Source organism: Cygnus atratus, chromosome 8 (genome assembly GCF_013377495.2).
Source record: "Cygnus atratus isolate AKBS03 ecotype Queensland, Australia chromosome 8, CAtr_DNAZoo_HiC_assembly, whole genome shotgun sequence".
In the NCBI taxonomy this organism is placed as follows: domain Eukaryota; kingdom Metazoa; phylum Chordata; class Aves; order Anseriformes; family Anatidae; genus Cygnus; species Cygnus atratus.
In genome coordinates, this window is record NC_066369.1 from 26,857,494 (window position 1) to 26,876,763 (window position 19,270).

General features: G+C 38.2%; 1 protein-coding gene and 1 pseudogene across 3 annotated transcripts in view; one reads left to right on the forward strand and one right to left on the reverse strand.

Moving 5' to 3' along the window:
• The window catches only part of LOC118243444 (nardilysin-like), a 29,344-nt pseudogene extending 21,752 nt beyond the window's left edge, over positions 1 to 7,592 (forward strand).
• A 3,009-nt stretch (positions 7,593 to 10,601) lies between these two features.
• The window catches only part of LRP8 (LDL receptor related protein 8), a 172,415-nt gene continuing 163,746 nt past the window's right edge, over positions 10,602 to 19,270 (reverse strand). For all 3 annotated transcript variants that reach the window (XM_035537977.2, XM_035537976.2, XM_050712368.1), the window contains 6 exons: positions 17,305 to 17,446; positions 16,113 to 16,265; positions 15,252 to 15,473; positions 14,394 to 14,462; positions 13,966 to 14,138; positions 10,602 to 13,668 (listed from right to left, as the gene is read on the reverse strand). In XM_035537977.2, coding sequence (XP_035393870.1) covers positions 13,630 to 13,668; positions 13,966 to 14,138; positions 14,394 to 14,462; positions 15,252 to 15,473; positions 16,113 to 16,265; positions 17,305 to 17,446 — 798 coding nt within the window. In that variant the 3' untranslated portion in view covers positions 10,602 to 13,629. The remainder of the gene's footprint in view (positions 13,669 to 13,965; positions 14,139 to 14,393; positions 14,463 to 15,251; positions 15,474 to 16,112; positions 16,266 to 17,304; positions 17,447 to 19,270) is intronic.

Genomic DNA, 19,270 nt, shown 5'->3' on the forward strand with positions numbered 1-19,270 from the left:
TTGTTCTTGTTACGAAGGTAGAGAGTGTTCAGATACTAAATTGAAGCTAAAGGATATTGTAGCCTTCGTATCACTAATAGCTGTTGACACTTTTGTAAAATTAGTTTGTCATTTGCAAATTATGTTGTCTTTGTAGGATTTTGGCTTGAATTGACTAACTGAAATTCAAAGACCTCTGTATACCTGTAGATTAAAAGGCTCTGCTCCAGTATTTAGGATTAAACTGAGCCTTTTGTAGGCTGCTGTATAGGTAGCACAAACAGTGCATAGGTCCCTGAGGAAAGAGGGAGATAACTGCATCAAATAATTGTATAAACCATTATTGAGTTAGCCAGTTTACTGAAAATTCCACTGTGTATTAAAAAATCAACTTCAGCAAAATGGCAATCTAATGGTAAATATCATTTCTAAAAATTCAGTATAGTGGAAGATATATTATGGTTGTCTTATGTTGGATCATTTTTGCTAATGCAGTTTCTCAGCAAAATGTTATTTTTCTAAATCGTTGGCTTTTTGACTTCAAATATTTCTGTAGTGACACTGACTGATTTTCCTATTGATTTGGTTTTTATTGCAATGAGACTTACCAAGACACTGTAACTCAGGAAGGCAAACAGTTTTTAGGGTGCTTTCTATAACTCCTTCCTTATTACTAACCATTTTGCCAGCCCTATTTTTCATCAGTATTTCGGCAGATCTAGGTGGTCTGAGAGTGCCAATATCTAGGACACTTGCTATTTTACTCCTGTGTTGACTAAACACGACATGTAATAGTTCTATTTCTCACGTATGTTTCTGTGTTGCAGTTAATGTTAAAAGCTGTTCAGTCTTTGCACAGCTAGTATTCCACTGTATTTCGAGTAGAATTTCAAATGTGTAGCTGTTGATTTTCGTACTAAATTTGTGGTGTAATACAGCCAAAGGACAAGATTGACTGCAGCAGTGCAGCTTAATGTCTGTCAATCATAATTCATGTGGAAGTTTTGTCTACAGGCCGTAAGTCTTAGTTTTCAAAAACCTGAGCATGCCAAGGTTTAGCCACAGATCCACTTATACAAGGCTGCCTCTGCTTCTCACTAGACATATAAGCTTACTGTTTTAACAATGAAGAAGCAGATTTGAGGAAACTTGTGTTGAAGTATTATTGGAAGTAGAGGTTCTGGTAATTTCTGAGTTATTCTTATGGCGTGTTGCATGAAAGTTAAGCTGAAGATTAAGGGCGTAGTTATTGCAGAGTTAAGCTGTGTTTTGTGCTGGTGGGTACACTTTACACCTACCATGTAGTCACCTGTCTCCTTGTGGTCTTCTGTTCTATTATTCGCTGCCTTTCCCTCAACCGGAGCTGGAGTTTCTTTCTAAGTATTTCATCATAGCATACAAGAGAGGTTCCTCCTCTGGATTTCTTGTATCTGGTCTCCTTTCTACTCAAATTGTATTACACTGTCTACATCTTCCCTGGGTTCTCATTTTGCTGCCACATTATTATTGAGGAAAGGCTACAAATGCCAAAGCAAGAAATTATATTGGAGAAGTGTATTTTTATTTTTATTTTGTTTTTGTTTTTTCTTTCCCCTGCAAAGTAGAAGAGAGCAGAACTTCAAGAGCCTTGAAGATTCACAGATCGTTGGCAAGGGTGCTGGAACAAGAACTTCCTGAATTTTGCCATGTATATTAAGACTAATAATTCTCCTCTCTGAAGTTAAACTAATTGTACATTTTCTTTCCTAGGAAGCAAAAGGTTTTCTGCGTTATGTTGTTGCATGACTATCTAATTCCTGCACAGTTCCCCTTCAATTACACTTTTCTGGAGGGAAAGAGTGGGCTAGGGTGGGAAGAAAACTGAAAGCACGATTGAAATTGATTTTAGACATTCAAGTATATAACTTCATTCTAGAAAGCTTATGGGTTTTCTTCTGTTCATTTAAATAGGAAGGAGTTTTAAGGGGAGGGGAATGATGTGAATTGACCACTGCAGTATTTGGATTGTGAAGCCTAGCTCATTGTTTTTGGCTATGATGTGAGCAGGTGTTTGACACTTTGCTCTTTGTGCTCCCTTCAGAAAGCTCCAGTTCACTCCCCTGGCCCACACCTGCCCTGTGCAGTTCTGGGTAGTGGATCTGCCAAATACACACCTGCTCTGCAAGGTGAAAACTCTCAACAAAGGGGATGCCAACTCTGAAGTGACAGTATATTACCAGGTAGGGCATTAGAGTTTTGCATGTAGTTGTTTGTATTATTTATAGTAATTTGCTGTGTGGGCACAATTCAAAGAGCAATTAATGCAGAACCAGTCTGCGTGATTGCTGTGCAGGGAAAGAGAACTGAATGATAGTGATTTTGTAAGCACAGTTCCTCTGCACAAGACCTACAAAAGTCCTTGATGAAATTACAGCCTATATTATTTAATGATTGATTATTTTCAATGTATGTATTTTGCTTTTTCATATCCCATCCAATCCAGTCTTGCTAGTGTCACCTTTCTTACCTTTCTTGGCAATTGAAGTCCGACCCCCACCCTTTCAAGTAGTCTTCCTACCCATGTAGTGGATAACAAATGAAACTACTTACTTTTTACAGTAGAAAAACAGAAATTGTTGGCTTGTTGCTTTGTATGATAACTTACTGAGCATTTAATGCCGAAGTCAATCTGGGCTGGATTTATTTGTTTCGTTTTAGGCTGGGGTGAGGAGTTTAAGAGAATGTGTTCTTACAGAGTTGCTTGTGGGAAGTTTTGATGTTTTCTAACAAATCATGAGGGCTTATTGGTTTGTGTACTGGCTGCATTTACATACGATGCAATGCTCAGTACATGGATAAGTAATGGTTAACATTACGATGAGGCACTAACTCCTGTGACATGTATGATTGTTGTAGCCTACTAGCACTTCTGTAGTGTAAGTACTTGGGACTGCTCTGGTATGGTACTTCAAACAATGCACCGTTTCACTTAAGAATTAATAAATATATTTGTTATAAAGTGACGGTGCTTGTGAAGGTTAATTTCCCATCTTACCCTGTTGCGGGGACATAGATTTAACTGTGTTAATTTATTCCTAACTCTGTGAGGATAGGAGAAGTTGGGGGGAGGTGTAGTGGGTTTAGTCCATTCTTTGTTGATTTGATCATGCCTGTCCACAGGGTCTGAAACAGTGCGGGTGTGGTAAAACATTTAAAGTTGTGAACGGGAGAACGTTTTGAATAAATTCAAGGTGTGTTTCAGATGCACATGGAGGAGCCTTGTTTCAGTTTCCTGCGAACCAAAGAAACACTTGGGTAAGCTCTCTGTCAGAAGGTATAGTTCCCATTCAGCTGTTTTCTTCCTGAACAATCAGTCCCATTACCTTGTTGCTATGGGAAACTGTAGCTAATTCCTGGAATAGTGTAGCTGAAAGTCCAGGGTAATATACTACAAGCAAATACAGCATTATCAATAGATGTTTCTGTCACAGCTTCTTAGTTAATTTTTCTAGGTCTACAGATAGGCCCATGTCCTCTCTTTAATTGCACATAACTGCATAAATGCTTGGGGTGCATTGCAATCTGTGTGTATCTGTAATATTTAGAGTCTGGATCTATGCCAGTGTTCATGTTGTGAATACCCTGCCTTCTCTAGTGTAACTGTTTTGGTGCTCTATATATTGAAATTACACAAAGAAGCCTTCTGTAAACTGATAACACAACTGAAGAAAAAAAACCAAAATGTTCTGCATCTAGCGATTGTCCACATATAAGCTGTGATGTTTAAGATGTTGGTGTTCACTTGTAGCTATGTCCTGGGCTGATGGTGGTAGCTAAGGCAAAAGAATGGGAAATATTAGGTGCTGTCAAAAAGATTTTGTGCTTTTTCTCAGGCTGTAAACCCTGTAAAGTTCACAAGCAAGGTTAGCTTCCGTGGAGAGGTTAATCTTTCCATTATTCTTAGTGTCTAAATCAGAAGGTTGATTTGAAGGCATTTAAAAAAAAAAAAAAAGACCTGTTTCTTGATAAACAAAAGTCAACTGAAGAAGCATCAACTCTTTGCTGGAAGAATATTTCAGATAGTTTTTTATTCATTGAATGCTGGGGGACAGGTCAATGGCTGCAGTGGTGAGAGGGGTATTCTTGGTGCAGACATGAATATCCTTCGTGGAGTCAGTAGAAAATATGCTATTCCTAAAAAGGGATTTTTGATTATGGTGTTCCTAGGAGTTTAAAGAGCTACTTGCTATTCAATTAGTCCATACATTACATCCTGTCAGAAATTTCATCTATGAGCACTGGCAGCTTAGCCACGCTCATGTTGTCCATTTTAACCAGCAAGAAACATGACGGGGCTTCAGTGGTGGCATTTGTTAATTAAAGATGCCTAAAAAATAGTTTCATTTGGATTGATAACAGCCCAACTTGGACCATTTGTGATCTTGCATCTTATTTGCAGGAATTCTTAGAATGTAATTATCTAAGCCTGTTTATAAAATGTTAAGCAGAGCTGTAGGAGATTGACTGAACTTAGAAAAGGTTATGCCTCTTAGTATTTGAATATGTATTTAAGTTAGTCCTTTAGGAATAGTTGGTATTAGCATCCTTATGGGAAATGTTAAGTCTAAGCACTGGTAATATTCTTACTTTGTTGTTAAAATTATGAATATTAAGTGATTTTTGCTTCTGTAATTAAGTCTCCCCTCCCCCCATCTCTTTCATTTAAGCTACCATGTGTACCCGGCCTGTAGAAATGATTCTGGGATTATTGGGTTTTCCATTAGTGTAACAACACAAGCAACCAAGCACAAGTAAGTCTTCCTGATTTTACAGTGGTTGGATTTCTGGCATATGCATCTTCGGGTTTTGAGAGCTTTGAGATGCAGATCTGCTCGTATCTGAATAAGACATTTTTTACAAGAATTCTCACAATGAAATTATTCATCTAAGATTTAAGATTTCTTGTTCTTACAGTGCTTATATTTATGGTACAGTGATACAGGCATGTTTAGCTGTCAGTTTTGGAAGTGGAAATAATGTTACATGGTTAAAACCTCTGCTGCGCATACTCTTTATAATGTTGATATCACAGACTGTTAGTGTCTTTTTCATTCCTTTTTGGTAAAAAGATTTTTTCTCATTGCATTGTTTGTTTTTGCTCTGTTAAGATTCTCTTATTCATGGTAAACAGGCCTGTGTGAGAAACAAAACCACCTAAAACATCTGTTTTGAAATTATTAACTTACTGATTTTTTTAAAAAAACTTGTTTGTTTGTTAAGCGCTGTTTAGTTTTAGTACCTGAGCAGCTTTGTATGCATCTTTTTGGGTGATGATACTTCTGTTTTGATTTGAAGACTGCTACTATTTCATAAGTGAGTTTTGCAGTTTCACACAATTGTCTTAAGGAAAGAGTGGAAGTTAAACATCCCAGCTCTCAGAGAGAGTACCTCTTACTCAGCTCACAGTGGTGTGATCACCAATAGTGTGCAGTCAAAGTGGCTGTGCTGAATAATGCATTTTAAGCAAGGGATATTAGATGTTTCCTGGAGAAGGATGCTCCAGAAAGAACCACAGCAAATGAGAGAGACAGAAAGCCAGGCACAGGTGTAGAAGTGGTACTGTGGCCTTACTAGCAGCCTAGAGATGAAGGTTTTTGGTCAGAAATTGCCTGAGAGAGGTAAACTGTGAAGGTTTTCCCTCTCCTGACTGAAAGAACACAGAAACACTCAGTTTTGGTATGGAAGAGATTTGAATCTGAAAGTTAACAGCATTGTCTGTAACTTTGTTCCTTCCTTTGTCTTCTTTCAGTTCTGAATTTGTTGACAAGAAAATAGAAGAATTTCTGTTGTACTTTGAAGAAAAAACAAAACTTTTAACTGAAGATGCGTTTCATGCTCGGGTAATCAGAAAGAAGCAGTCTAGTAAACCTCCACAGGCTCTTTCTTCTTGATTTATTGACAAACAAACCAGGCAGCCTGCTTGGAGAGGAAGAAAGAAAAAGTGATACTGTTCCCTAGTTTTGTTTTGTGACTTTGGGGGACTGAACTCCAGTTCTTTTTCAGGGCTCTTGGCTTTTCTGTATGAGTATTAATAGAAGTGTATTTTTACAGGTCCAATCTCTAATCAATACTAAAGAATATGAAGATACTTTTCTAGGTGAAGAAACGGATAGACATTGGAAGGAAATAAGTCAGCAGTATCTTTTTGACAGGCTCGCCTGTGAGGTAAGGATTTTAATTTAACTCCATCATATTGTTATGTATTAGTAGACTTTTAGATTTTTGAATAGGAAGTGTAATATTGTTTCAACAAATGGCTGAAGCAAAGCAAAATGATGGCCAGCATGGTATAAAGAATTTACATCTAAATCTGGTCTGTTCAGGGCTTCTTAGGTTTTTGAAGTGCGTTTCCAGGTGAATAGTAGTAATAATTCAGATTTATTTCACAGAATTTGTAGCAATCCAGGTTAATTCTTCTTAAGCACTGGCTAATAGTTCTATCAGAGAATGCTGTTGACAGACCTTACCGTTTAGTTATGAGACTTGTACTTGGTGCTGGAGTACAGAAGCTTATAAAGCATAAGGCTTATAAAGATATTTGCAGTGATCCTTAATGTTAGTGATCCCATTTGCTTTTAAAACAATGTCTTAAAAAAAACAGTATCTTATATATTCTTTTGTGGGTTTTAGATTGAAGCATTAAAATCACTTACCAAAGAAGATCTCATTGAATGGTTCCAAGTTCTCAGGGGAAAAGATAGAAGAACACTCAGTATACATGTAAGTACACCTGTAATCAGTGCTATATTGGACACTTTTCCTTTATTATTTCTTTTTAGGAAAGATGCAATTTGACTGTCTTAACTAAATTTCAAGACCTTTTCTTTTCTTCTTTATGATGCTCTGACTACCCATTTTTAAAGTGCTCTGCTGTGAAACAGTTATGAAGTTTTAGAATTCTGAAATATAACAGTTAAATGCTGGAATTAACAATGTCATCTGCAGAGGACATCAGTCTCTGAAATCCCACTGCTACTTAAATCCTTAACTGAAGAACTCTGAAAGTTGCAGGAAGGTTGTGAAATTCTGTACCAGCGTTTATCCCTGTAGTTTTGTGTAGTGGGATTGATCTCATCAACTTGAATTATTTTAACATTAGACATGTAGTTAAGCTGCTTTTGTCATGAGTGGACAGAGGCTCCTCCAGAGGCTACTTCTCCCATGTTAGGACAGGGAGGTTGAAACACTACCTGAAAGCATTGTCTGGTGATGATGGAGGCAGCCTAGACTACAAATTCAGAATTTTGAATTTGACTGATTTGTACTCCAGTTTTGCTAAACTGATTTATAAAGTATGGGCTAAACTTAGTTTGGATTTTTTTAGCATCCATTTCGTGTTGCCTTTCTGGTAACTATCTGGTCTCTGAATTTTTCAGGTTGTTGGATATGGTGAGCAAGAACAGGACTCAGAATTTGCAGCTGTCTTAGATGTACAGGGACCACTGCTTGGTGAACACCCTCAATTAACATTCTTACCCCCATCTTCCTATATGAAAAATACTGCTTTCATCAGGCACATCAAAGATTTCACATCAACCCTTAACCTTCTTCCTTATCATAAGATCTTACAATAAATTTTAGCTCTTTTTCTGTGCCCTAAAGTGTTAAGTAATTTTTAATTTGGGATCATTGCAGATCATTTATGTTACATAAGGGAATATATAGTGTCAGTGAATCTGGGTAAGTTTATTCTTCTATGTTACAGAGATTAAAGAATAGAGGAAAGAAAGGTATGCAGTTGTCTATTATGGCTCCCCATGGAACCAGAGCTGAGGTCCACGAACTGCTTTGTTCATATGGACAATGTTCCTGATAAGCTTCGGTTATTCTATTTTCTAACCAAATTTCCATATATTCTTTAGAAAAATAAGGTAACCAAAAAGGAAAGAAAAGCAAATAGGAGAAGTTATTTCTCTGATCATCAGGACTGTCTTACTGGATCTGACTAAACTCCATCTACCCTTTCTCACCTCTGATAGTAGCTAGTAATGGATGCTTAGAAAAGCTTTCAAGAACACAGTGTATATCCTTGCTTGCTGTGTGCCCAGCTTTCAGCTTCTGAGTTCGGATTCTTCATGACCCAGAAGGTGCAGCTGAAATGTTGTTTAGCACAGCCACAGACAGACCTCCTCACAAGGTAGTGTTGCAGAGGGTGCCACTTGTTTATGCATTCTGTGAGGAGTATTTTCTTTCATGTATTTTGAACTTGCTGTCTGATTAAATATTACTGCATGCCTTCAAGTTCTGGTACTGTGAGAAACGGGGAATCATTAATGGTGCAGAGAAAGCGCTAGGGAATAACGATTGTATATCTGGGTATTATATATCCTCTCAGTTTTGTTTTTTTCCAAGTTGAGGCTTTGAAAAATACACAAGCTCTTTTGATTATCCTTGTTGACCTTCTCAGTATCTTTTCCGGCTACATTAAGCCTTTTTTGAGATGGGAAGCTCAAGGTTGCATGCAAAATTAAAAATACACGCTCATCATGAATTGCCTCTACAGCAACAGATTCTGTTAACCTCACCTGCTCTTTGCAGGCTTCCAGCCTTTGATGTGTTTGAAAAAGTTTTTATTATAAATGTCTTCACTACTTTTATTACCACTGAAGCCTTTAGAGTCAAATCATGGAGCCAGGCTTTTAAATGTGATGCCCATCAGACACTGTGAATAATAATTGAATGCAAATTTCCAATCATTTGTCAGTTTTTCATTATTACAGGAAGTCTAAAATTTGACTTCAAATTCCTGTCATAAAAATTCATACATAAACATTACTTTCCAAGTACAGTTTATCTTCTAAGCATTATTGCAGTGTTCTCTTTGGGTAGATCTTATTTATTTCTGTGCGTTAGTAGCACACTATATCGATTCTGTGATTTTTCTGGAACATGCAGTCATAAGGTTTTCCATTATGCCTTATTTGTAATGTCCTAAATTAAACAAATGTATGTGCTTTCAGCTGTGTCCCAGTGGGGGAGTAAATATATGAAAAATAAATTGCTACAGTTGGAACTAATTAATTATTTGATTGGCAGATTAAAAACCCTAAATAGGATTTACTCAGTGAGTTGGCTCAGAAGTTTCCTGGTAAGTGACCCAAGTTTCATGGTGAGGTTTGATCCTTGCATGGCGAACTCTTTTAATACCATCTCTATAAACTGCATATTGCAGCACTTCCCTTGTTGGTGCTTTTGGTGTGTGTGGTTTGGAATGGGGTGGGAAATCCCTTTTCCTTGCAAAGCAGAGTTGGGGGTTCCATCCTAACTAGCCATCAGTGTGCTTGTTACATATCTCCCCACCTTCCCCTCCCCCCCCCCCCCCCCGGCCTTGTATTTCTTCTCATAGATGTTGCTGCAAAGACGACTTTTTTGTTTTGTTTTTGTTAGCAGGTCCTATTGTTCAGGCAGAAAAAAAATCCTCAAATGTACTAGACTTGCTAGCTGAGAAAACCACAGGAAACGATCATCTGCAAGTTGTAGAAACACACAGCTTCAAAGCGGAAGCCCTGGCTGTTGTCATCAGGATAAACCACAACAAATGTCAAGCAGCTGGCACTTTGGGACACTGTGGATACCTTCATCAACCAGCGTGCTGTTTCCAGAGCATCCACTGTCACTGCACATGCTTACAAAGTGCTCCTGTTGTAGCTGCTTGAATAGAAGGTACCGGGACTGGCAAAGTAAGTGTGAGCTTGTGATTTGTTAATTAGTGGTTTTGAGCTGGCCAGCGTATTATCCCTCCAATGTTGAGACAACTGAAATTAGCACTGGGTATGCTGTACTCTATAACTGCCTGTACTGAACAGTGAAAAAACCTGCACTAGTCCATGGCTCTAGCTCCTGTCTTGAAGGACAGGCTGTGACATTTAAAAGTGTTTCACAAAGTGGAAGGCTTCCTTTGATGGCGTGCAAACTCAGTGTAAGGAATGATGGGGACGTACTCCAGCAGAAGGCCGAAAGCTAATCAGGCTGCACACATAATGTGAACACTAAAGAGATTTACATCTCTAAGTGCAGTGATACAGCCTCTTAAGGAAAGCACTCAGCACAGAATTAGTATGAATTATCTCGTATTGTAGTTACTATGTGTAGAGAGTGAAACAAAATATTGCTAATACAGTGTAGAATCACAAAACCTTGGAGGAAAAAAAAAAGACTTCCTGTTAAAATTTAATGTTCTTCTCAACTGGGTAAGGACCAATGTAGCACTGCAAGGTTTACCGATTTATTTTAATTACATCATTGATATAATTGTTTAGCTCAAGGAAATAACGAATAAGATGCTATTTTTCATGTGACTTGAAGGTAGCCAAAACCTAAGTGGCAGAGGAAGATAGTTCAGAAGAAAACAGTCTGTTCATTTAATTTTATCCATGAACTGCTTTCAGTGTTCTTGTTGTGATGCTGTAGCTACTAAAGATGCGAGTGAAACTGAAGAGAACAGCTAAGTTATACAACATGTCTCCCAAGTCCTGATTCCAGGTTGGGCAGTTACGAATTAAGGAAAATGCAGACCAAAATATAATACAGTACCAGGTCTAAGAGACAGCAGTTTAAGTGCTATAATGGAATTAGTTCAGTAGGCCCAGATAAAAAAAAAATTTAATCTTTCTATAGAAACAGTGCACTGTTTTACAAATGTATTCATTTGGTTTTCAGTAATCCTTATTTATGTAAGTACAGCAAATGTTACACAGAGCAGATCCCTCCCCCGCCCCTCCCTGGTCCTTTTGTCCATAGCAAAACTGAAACACAAAAGGCACCAAGCAAGAACTTACTCTAACAGAACTTGACAAGACAGAGATCAGAAGCGATTACAATGTTAAATATCATCCTAACAATCTGAACCGTTATTTAAAATAATTAATTTCTTAAAAAACAAATTTGGTGTTTGACTTTTCAGTAGTTATAAATCTGTAAAGGTTGAAATTAACACTGCACACTGAGTTCATTTACAATGGTTTGAAAAAAAACAACAAACCTGCAGCCTTTTATACAGGTTTGTGTGTATGCGTTCTTAAAAAAGTATCAAAACTGTAGAACTTTCAAATATATTTACATATGTCTGTTAGTTACAGTGTTACCACATATAGCCTTTTCTCTTTTTTCGTCATGCACATAGTGCGTGAATTTGCAGAAACAGAGCTTCATACCTTAAAACAGTAACTGGATTTCTCAGTCATTTTCTTTACTGCCTTTAAATCTAAAATTTGAATAGAAGGATGCTTGATCGTTTATACATTGTCTACACAGGCCATGAAGTGAGCATTTTGAGTGCATGTATCGTAATGCATATACTAGGTCTTTAGACACCTCGTTCCATTTTTTAGTCAAGAATCAAAGTCCAGCTCAGATTATACTATTAATTTTTTTTTCCTAAAAGAAAAACAAAAAAGGAAAAAACAGAAAAAAATATAATCAGGATTAGCTTCTTCTACTCACTTGAATACAAAAGCTGTGATCAATGCAAAAAAAGCTATGACGATTTCTCTAGCTTTTGGTACAGTTCAGGGAGGTGCTATCCAACATGCAGTGCTAGGTGGATATATTCACTTTTTAGGAATTTTAACGCATAGAATGAAATGAGGAAAAACACTGGGTTTTATACTGAATGACCCAGCCAAACCCCATGACCCTGTCACAACTGAATGAAAGACAAGGGTAGGAAATGGTCAGCTCCCTGTGTTAGATGGAATAGATGAAAACCACCAGCTTGGAGAAGGCCCCGTTGGTGTGACTAGCTGTCTGAAAAAAGCACAGGAGAGCATGAACCCACCTTTTGAAGTAGATGAACAGCACTTGCTGACAAAGAGCTGCAGCGGTTTTGATAGAAAGCATTTCGAACCTGAATGCAAAGCCTTACTAGGGTCTTCCAGCTCAGTGTGCAGAACTTTAAATGTTCTAGGGGAACTGAGAAAAATAGCAATTGTGTAGGGAGGGGAAGCGTGTATGGCAAGAGAGATGCTGCTCTGTATTTCTCCTTAAAGCAGTATCCTGGAATCACAAGCAAGCACAAATTACATTCTTCAACAGGAGACCAAAAAAAAGAAATAACCGCACCAATAAATGGGTAAATATGAGTATCCTGACCCCTTACTGCTGCAGAAATAGGCAGGATTATGTAAACTATTTTGATCTTCATTGTGTTTTGTTCATTGTAATTATCTTGGGAGAAACAGTGCATATTTTAGCTTCCTTTGTCTTGGGAGATGATGGTAACACAGCATTGTGCTACTAAGGCCTGGCAGGAGAGAGAAACAAAGTTTGGGAACAGTAGCAAATAAAAGGCAGTTATTAGCGTAGCAGAATGCTCACAACTTTTTCTTCCTGGGATGATTTCTTTTTATTTTTTCAGATACCTTTGAATTACAGGAATCAGCTACTGACAAAGCTGTGAATTTTTGACCTCCTTGCATAGTGCTCTGTGTTACATCAGATCTGCCATGGTACAGGCTGCTTGTAAGCATTCACGTTCTACATATGGTGAGTCAAGACACTACCCCATAGCCACTTCTAAATTTGGACTCTTAATCAGTAAGAGTAGGAGGCAAGAAATTAACTGTTACTGTGTTTTGTTCCTGATGAGCCAGATAAGAAAGCTCATTTTAGGTATCTGAAAGTATATGGCTAATCTTTGATTCTACTAATTCTAAGCTAATTTGAATGGTGCAAGATGATCATCGGGGAAAAACATTTAGATTTACGTTTAAAAAACAAATAAAAAATATGCTAAACCAAATTTGTACTGAACCGTAAAAAGCAACAATACAAAATGAAAAAATTGGGCTCTGTAGGAATTCCTCCTGACTGAAATGCTGTAAGCAACAGCTCTTAAGTTAAAAGCACTGCAGATGAACCTGGCTAGACTGGAAAATATAAAAGCAACCCTTGCAAGCCAGCTTGGAAAACAGGAGCTCTGTTATGGGAGTGCTTCATTTATCAGCTATCTTACAGTACAGCTGTTTCTTACTTAGTCTTTAGATTTCAAAGCAAACTTCCAACATCCTGTAAAAATTCAATTATCCCTAATTTTCATAAACATAGTAGTTTTAAAATATATGTATATATTTATATATATGTATATATTTATATGCCTATATCTATCTACACTAGATAGATATACACAGATAATCTATGCACAGCAAGCCAAACATACAAAAAAATAAATACTCTCACCCCTCTACTATATTTACAGATCAGATCTTATAATCCAGGTTTTGTTAATAAATATTTCTAAACTGCCTGTACAGAATTTGTTTTACTTATGTTGATGGATAGCCACAAAGCATATTCAATATATTTACAAAATATCTATAAATATAGTCTTAAAATAAAGCAATAGCTACTGAACCTTCAGCCTGGCTGGTTATGTACATTGAGTTAGTAGCTCAGCAGTTGCTTATTGACTATCACAAATGGGTAGTGCAACAAGTTAAAATGTGTATAAAAGATTATACATACAAAACTCTCACATCCTTTGGATGTTTGCTGTTCATTATAACTTTGTGGTTACCCTTCTGCAACATAAATAACGATTAAAAAGAAGAAGCAGGTTTTGCGATCCAAAGCAAATTTGTTCAGTGCGTTCTGTTTGGAGCAGCAACTGTATCCTCATGGCAACCCGTCATCTTCTAGGCTTAATGCTACACGCTGTGAAGGAAGAAAAACACACTTAAGGAGGAAGTTTTGACTTGTGAATTTTGATGCATTAGCAACAGTATCAGAATTTGGTTCTAAGTTGGGTTTCCTGTTAAAAATCTCATACACTACATAATGCTGCCTATAAATCTAGGCTTCTGCTTATTCTGTGATTATTGAAATATTAAAAAGTTCTTTTTTTTGTCATTATATATGTCAAATAACCAGCAATGGAATCAGCTGGAGATAATTCTGTATATAATCCCTCAACAAAATTAATCACTGTCAGCAAGTTCCTCAGGTACTTACTGCTGGGTAGACATGTCCAATTTGGGCAGTCCGCCCAATGTGGATTTCATCTTCATCTTCCTCTTCTGTGGTCTTCCTATATACTGGATTATCAAAATTCATGCTTTTAGTATTCTTCCGTTTCCAGTTTCTCCAGATGAGGTATCCCCCCATGCACAGCAAGCCAATAACCACTGAGGAAAGGGGAAAGAAACTGCCGTTAGCTAGGTTAGCTGTTAGCTAGGTTAGCTAGTTCTGTGGGGAGAGCAGTAATCTGTTGGGATGCTCCCATCTAAGTATCTGTTCTTGTACAACTGTCTGAAAGCCAGAAGACTTTGCCTCATTTCAGCAGTTCCTCTACTCCTTCACAAGTCCTCAAAGTCAGAGGAGTCTATTTACGCAAACTTTGAAGGAGACCATACTGAAATATTAAAATCAAATCAGCTTACCAACAGGAATGACAATTCCAACAACAGCTGCTGTCACAGTTGAATCAAAGCCTTGACCATTATTTGAATCTGCAATTACAAAAGTATTGCTGATCATTTCACTTGTTCACTGGCTTTGAAATCATATCTGAAGAATGTTTTATGTTAGTAACTGTGTTTTTCTGCCTATCGGGAAGTTTTTGTTATCAAAGAGTTTACAAAAAATTTTGCAATAAAATAATCAGGGAGAAGGATGAAAAGAAAAGCAGGTACACACAAATCTGGGCTGGGCTGAGCTGTTTCTTCTTAGGAATGAAGACCTATTAAATACCTTCAAACATAGACAATTAAAGAACTTAGCTCCGATTGGTTAATTAATACATTTGAAAGGATATTTGCACAAACAGTACTTAGGAGAATTAATTTTAGAAATCTGATTCTGCTTTCCTACATGCAGTACACAGTGTACTGAATCACTATTACTCCAAATAGGCATCCTAGTTAAACAGGGATGATTTATTTTTTTGTTTTCCAGATGCAATCCATACTTAGGCATGCAGCACTACCAGCAACACTGAAGCTGAACTAGTGGCAGGAACAGTGCAAGGACTAGTATGAATTTGCAGGACCTCATCTCCAGAGTCAGTTTTACAGGTATGGGTTGAAAGCCTGCCCTTAAAATCCTGACCGAGTGGAATCACATCAGCTATGGTAACAGAGGAGTCTGCATAAAGAACATCTAATTCTCTTGCTACACAACAGGATGGGCCTGCATCTGACTTGTTTATAGCTCAGCTGCTAGGTAAGGTCTCTGATGGTACATTAGTTTTTGTGATACTGTATATATTGAAAAAGAAAAGAGGAATCTAATTCTCTTACAGTGTTGTGATAAATTGCTGTTTCCAGTGGTCATCTCAGAATCTATCAGGATGGACGGGGTTGGATGAAAACTTGAGGTGGTAACTGTAGCTTCTGATACAGCTTTGGGGATGACTTCAGTGGTGGTATTGGCACTGCCAGGAGGGGTCATGGTGGAAGCAGTGGCGGTATGCGATGCTGTGGTTGTAGAAACCAGTACTGTAGCTGAAGTAGCTGGAAGATCTGAAAAGCAAAAACAAACATAAAATTTAGTAAAAATAAATACACAAAGAAAATCACACATGGTGATGTAAATCTGGGGAATACTGTGATGTTTACTGGTTAGGAACAGAAACAGAATTCCAAATCTGTTTGCCACGTAGAGCACTGATAGTTCTTTACCGGCAGCTACCTGAATTTATTTATTAATAGCAATAAAGTTCTTTGGCTAGAAGATAGTTGAGAAGTTAAAAGAAAAAACAAAACTTGTTTTTGGGAAGGTACTGAACTTGAACCAGGAACTATTTGCATATTAGGGAAAATTATAGTGTAATCACCAGACTCATCGGCAATGAACGTGGCCTTTCCAGATCCAGTATCTATAGGGCACTAATGTGGTGAATTTTTATGATTTATTGGCCGTTCACACTTCTAGTCCTAGGCATCATCACTTTTTTTCCCTCTTTCCACTCTATTTTCTCCTGATTATGCTTTCAAAAAAATAATGCAGGTTTTCAATAAAGAACAGCACAATGCTGTGTTCAGAAGTCAAACTATGTGGAACACAAAAGCTAATGGTTGTGTTCCACCATCAGGAACATGTACTTTCACTGTAAGTATGATTTTACTAGGACAGCACAACAGCAATGTCATTATATTTACCTTTGTAGCATTTTTTCATGTCTGGACCCAGCCGCATATTGTCAGGACAGGCACACGTATACTTGGGAGAATGGGGAGAGATCTGAGGTGCAGGAAGACACAAATATTCACAGCCTCCATTTGGCTGGGGGCTGAGCTCACAGGAATCTGGAGCTATTCAAAGATGGAAGAAAAGAGAAATTATTTTCCTAATTTTTCATTTTTTGTTCTTGGCAAAGAAACATCAGGTCCTCTAAGAAGACTCTATTCCACTCCCTACCTCAATTAATTGGTCTGCTTAAACATCTTTACAGTTCGGAGTTAAATCTTACATACTACTATAGTGAATAAAAGTTTAAATGGCTTTGTGTGGCTCTGTTTGCCTTCTTGATCAAATCTTGATCAAACGTACTCATTCACAAGCCAATAGTTCAAAATGCTACACAGTAGAGATGACATTTGAATGGCTTATTGATTACCACTAATAATTATTTGGAACATTCACAGACTGATGCTGCTGAACTAGGAGAGCAGCCTTTGCCCAGCTGTACATCCTCTCACAATTAACAGCAGGCAGAAGTAAGCCATTTTTTCTCATTGAACTTTCTCATGTAGTTTCAGTTATCCTGTGTCAGAAATTGGCTTCCTGTTGTTCTAAGGCAATTTGTTCTAGCAGTTGCTTAAGATTCTAAAGACACATACACAACATGTGTTGCCTGATATACACAATCTTCATTCTAAAAAGTTCACTTAATGAGTGCTGTGAAAATGGCCAGAGCTTCAGTGCTGGCTGTGAGGACCTCAAGGGAATGAGGCAGCTCTCCCCAGCTGCCAGACGACTGTACTGCAGTCTGTGCCACTGCAGCCTCACCACTACGGCTAGCAAAGCCAGCGGTGAGTGCCGCTCCTCATGCTCACCTTGCTGTAATACTTCCAGACTGCAGCACAGCCCAAACAGATAATGAATGGCACACATCAGAGTGATAAGAGTAACTCTGTTACCAAAGATGCTAATTAAACAGCTATTAACAAATCGCAGGCTTTTCAATAAGTGCTGCTGTGGAAATAATTACACAGGAACTTCAAACATCAGGCATTGATTTCACACTATTACCTGTGCTTTTTCTCTCATCAAGAACCATCAGGAAGCATTTCATTTACTAGCTCAAATAAGTCTGATACAAGGCCACGAGACCCTGAGGACATGTCTTACCTTTGGGCTGCTTTAATTCATGAAATACCACGATGTCATGAGGATTATTGAGATTTTCTGCTAAAACGGAGATGTCCAAGCCATTCAGCCTGTTTGCACTGAAGATTGCTTCATTCTCCAGGTCAGTCCAGAACACTCTGTCCTGCAGGAAGTGCAGAAAAATTCTGACCTGACCCTGCTCAAATCCAATTCATACTCAATTAAACTCCAGTAATCACAAAATCAATCCATTGCTCTCCTGCCTTGGGACACCTCTGATTCATGGTAGTTTTACCTGCAGTTTTTTTCTTTCAAATACTGTTATCTCTAATGGTTAAAAGCACAGCATTTGTACAGTGGTTATAGGAGTGCTCAGTAAATTGAGTAGCTATGAGACTGAGATGAGGGTGCAGGAATTTGGTTACACACAGATTTGCATCCATTCTGATTCTGAAACTTTTTTTTTTTTAATCAAGGTGGACTAAAATCAGAACCAAAGGGCTACACTACAAACTTCTGCTATCTGTGCTGATTTTTTTTCTCCTTTACAAAGATCAGACCTGCGTGAAACAGGTGTCTGTGAAGAAGCCTGTCCTATGATCATACCTGGAAGATAAGTATCTATTTCTTTTTTGTATTAGTATCTTTGGTAAGGCCCGCTGTGACTGAAGATGCAAAATACCTGGTCAAGGAGGTATACAGGATTGCAGTTATCAAACAGTAATTAGTTGCTCAGTTAGAATTTATCTATATATGGTGCTGCATGCTAAAAAAACATGTGCATTTCAGTAAGGAAAGACACATTTCTGGAGAACAAGGGCAAACTACCAAAAGCAAAAGGATTGTCTGTTATTCTAACTGGCCATTCAGATAAGGAAAGGCGTACAGAGTTTAAACAATGCAAGAGGTCCTTCCAAACACTGCTGATTCAGGACAAAACTACAGAGCAGCAACTTCCTGGGGAAACCTGTGCCCCAATTCAGATGCCTAGATCTCACACACATTGCATAGGAGGAAAAAGGATTTTCAGGAAGAGGGTTTTGCTGTGTCAAAAGCCTGCCTAGTTCAGTGAAATGAAAAGACAGGAAAGAAAAGGAAAGGAGGTTGTGACAGACACCTTAACAGGGACCCAAACAGACACCTTTCCCTACTACAACTTACCTGGAGCTGGGTGCCAAAGTTCAAGCTTTTGTTCCCATATTTATTTAAATATTCACACAAAGGGGCTTAGCTACAAGAGAGAAGACTTCACTGCCCCAGGCTAGTGATGCTTGGCAATCCTCTGCCAGGGTGCGGAAGGGCTGCATTGTCTCTCTGCTTCCACCCAGGCAAAGCAGGGATTTGCATTATGTCTTCCATACCCCTGGAGTACTCCTGGGATTTGAACATACACTTTAAATCTTAGGCATGAGATAGGAACTGCAAGGAAGCAGCCCTGGGCCCTGCCACTTGGTAGCTGTGTGTAAACCACTGGCAGAAGTGGGGAAGCCTATTTATGTAGTGATTTCTGTGGGTTCAGGTCCTAGTTCTTCCCTCATGAAATCTGAGGATCTGAACATTTAAATATTGCACTGCTCTTAAGTATTACTCTCTTTAATGCCAAGTAAGGCTGCAGTGGGACACTGAATGGTACAAGAGTACTGAATCTACAGGAGTAATTGGGTTTTCAGTGGAATATAGTAAAGCAGAGGCTGGAAGTCTAATGCCTTTGTGAAAATAGGCGTATGTCTTTGTAGGATCAGAGCTGTAATTGTTTGGCAAGGGACATTTCTCTGATGTGTGGCAGGGTTTTTGTGTCATAACTGAAGCAGTTCAGCTTGAACGAGAATTATCTGACTTTTCCTGAACTAGGTGAACAAAAACACCTTTTTAATGCCAAATCCCTGAACCCAGCAATGCACTGTTGCACAGTGACTGCAGGGGGAGCCCGGCGAGTGCCTTACTGGCACAGATACTCCCAACTGAAGCCTTCAGACCCCTGAGACAG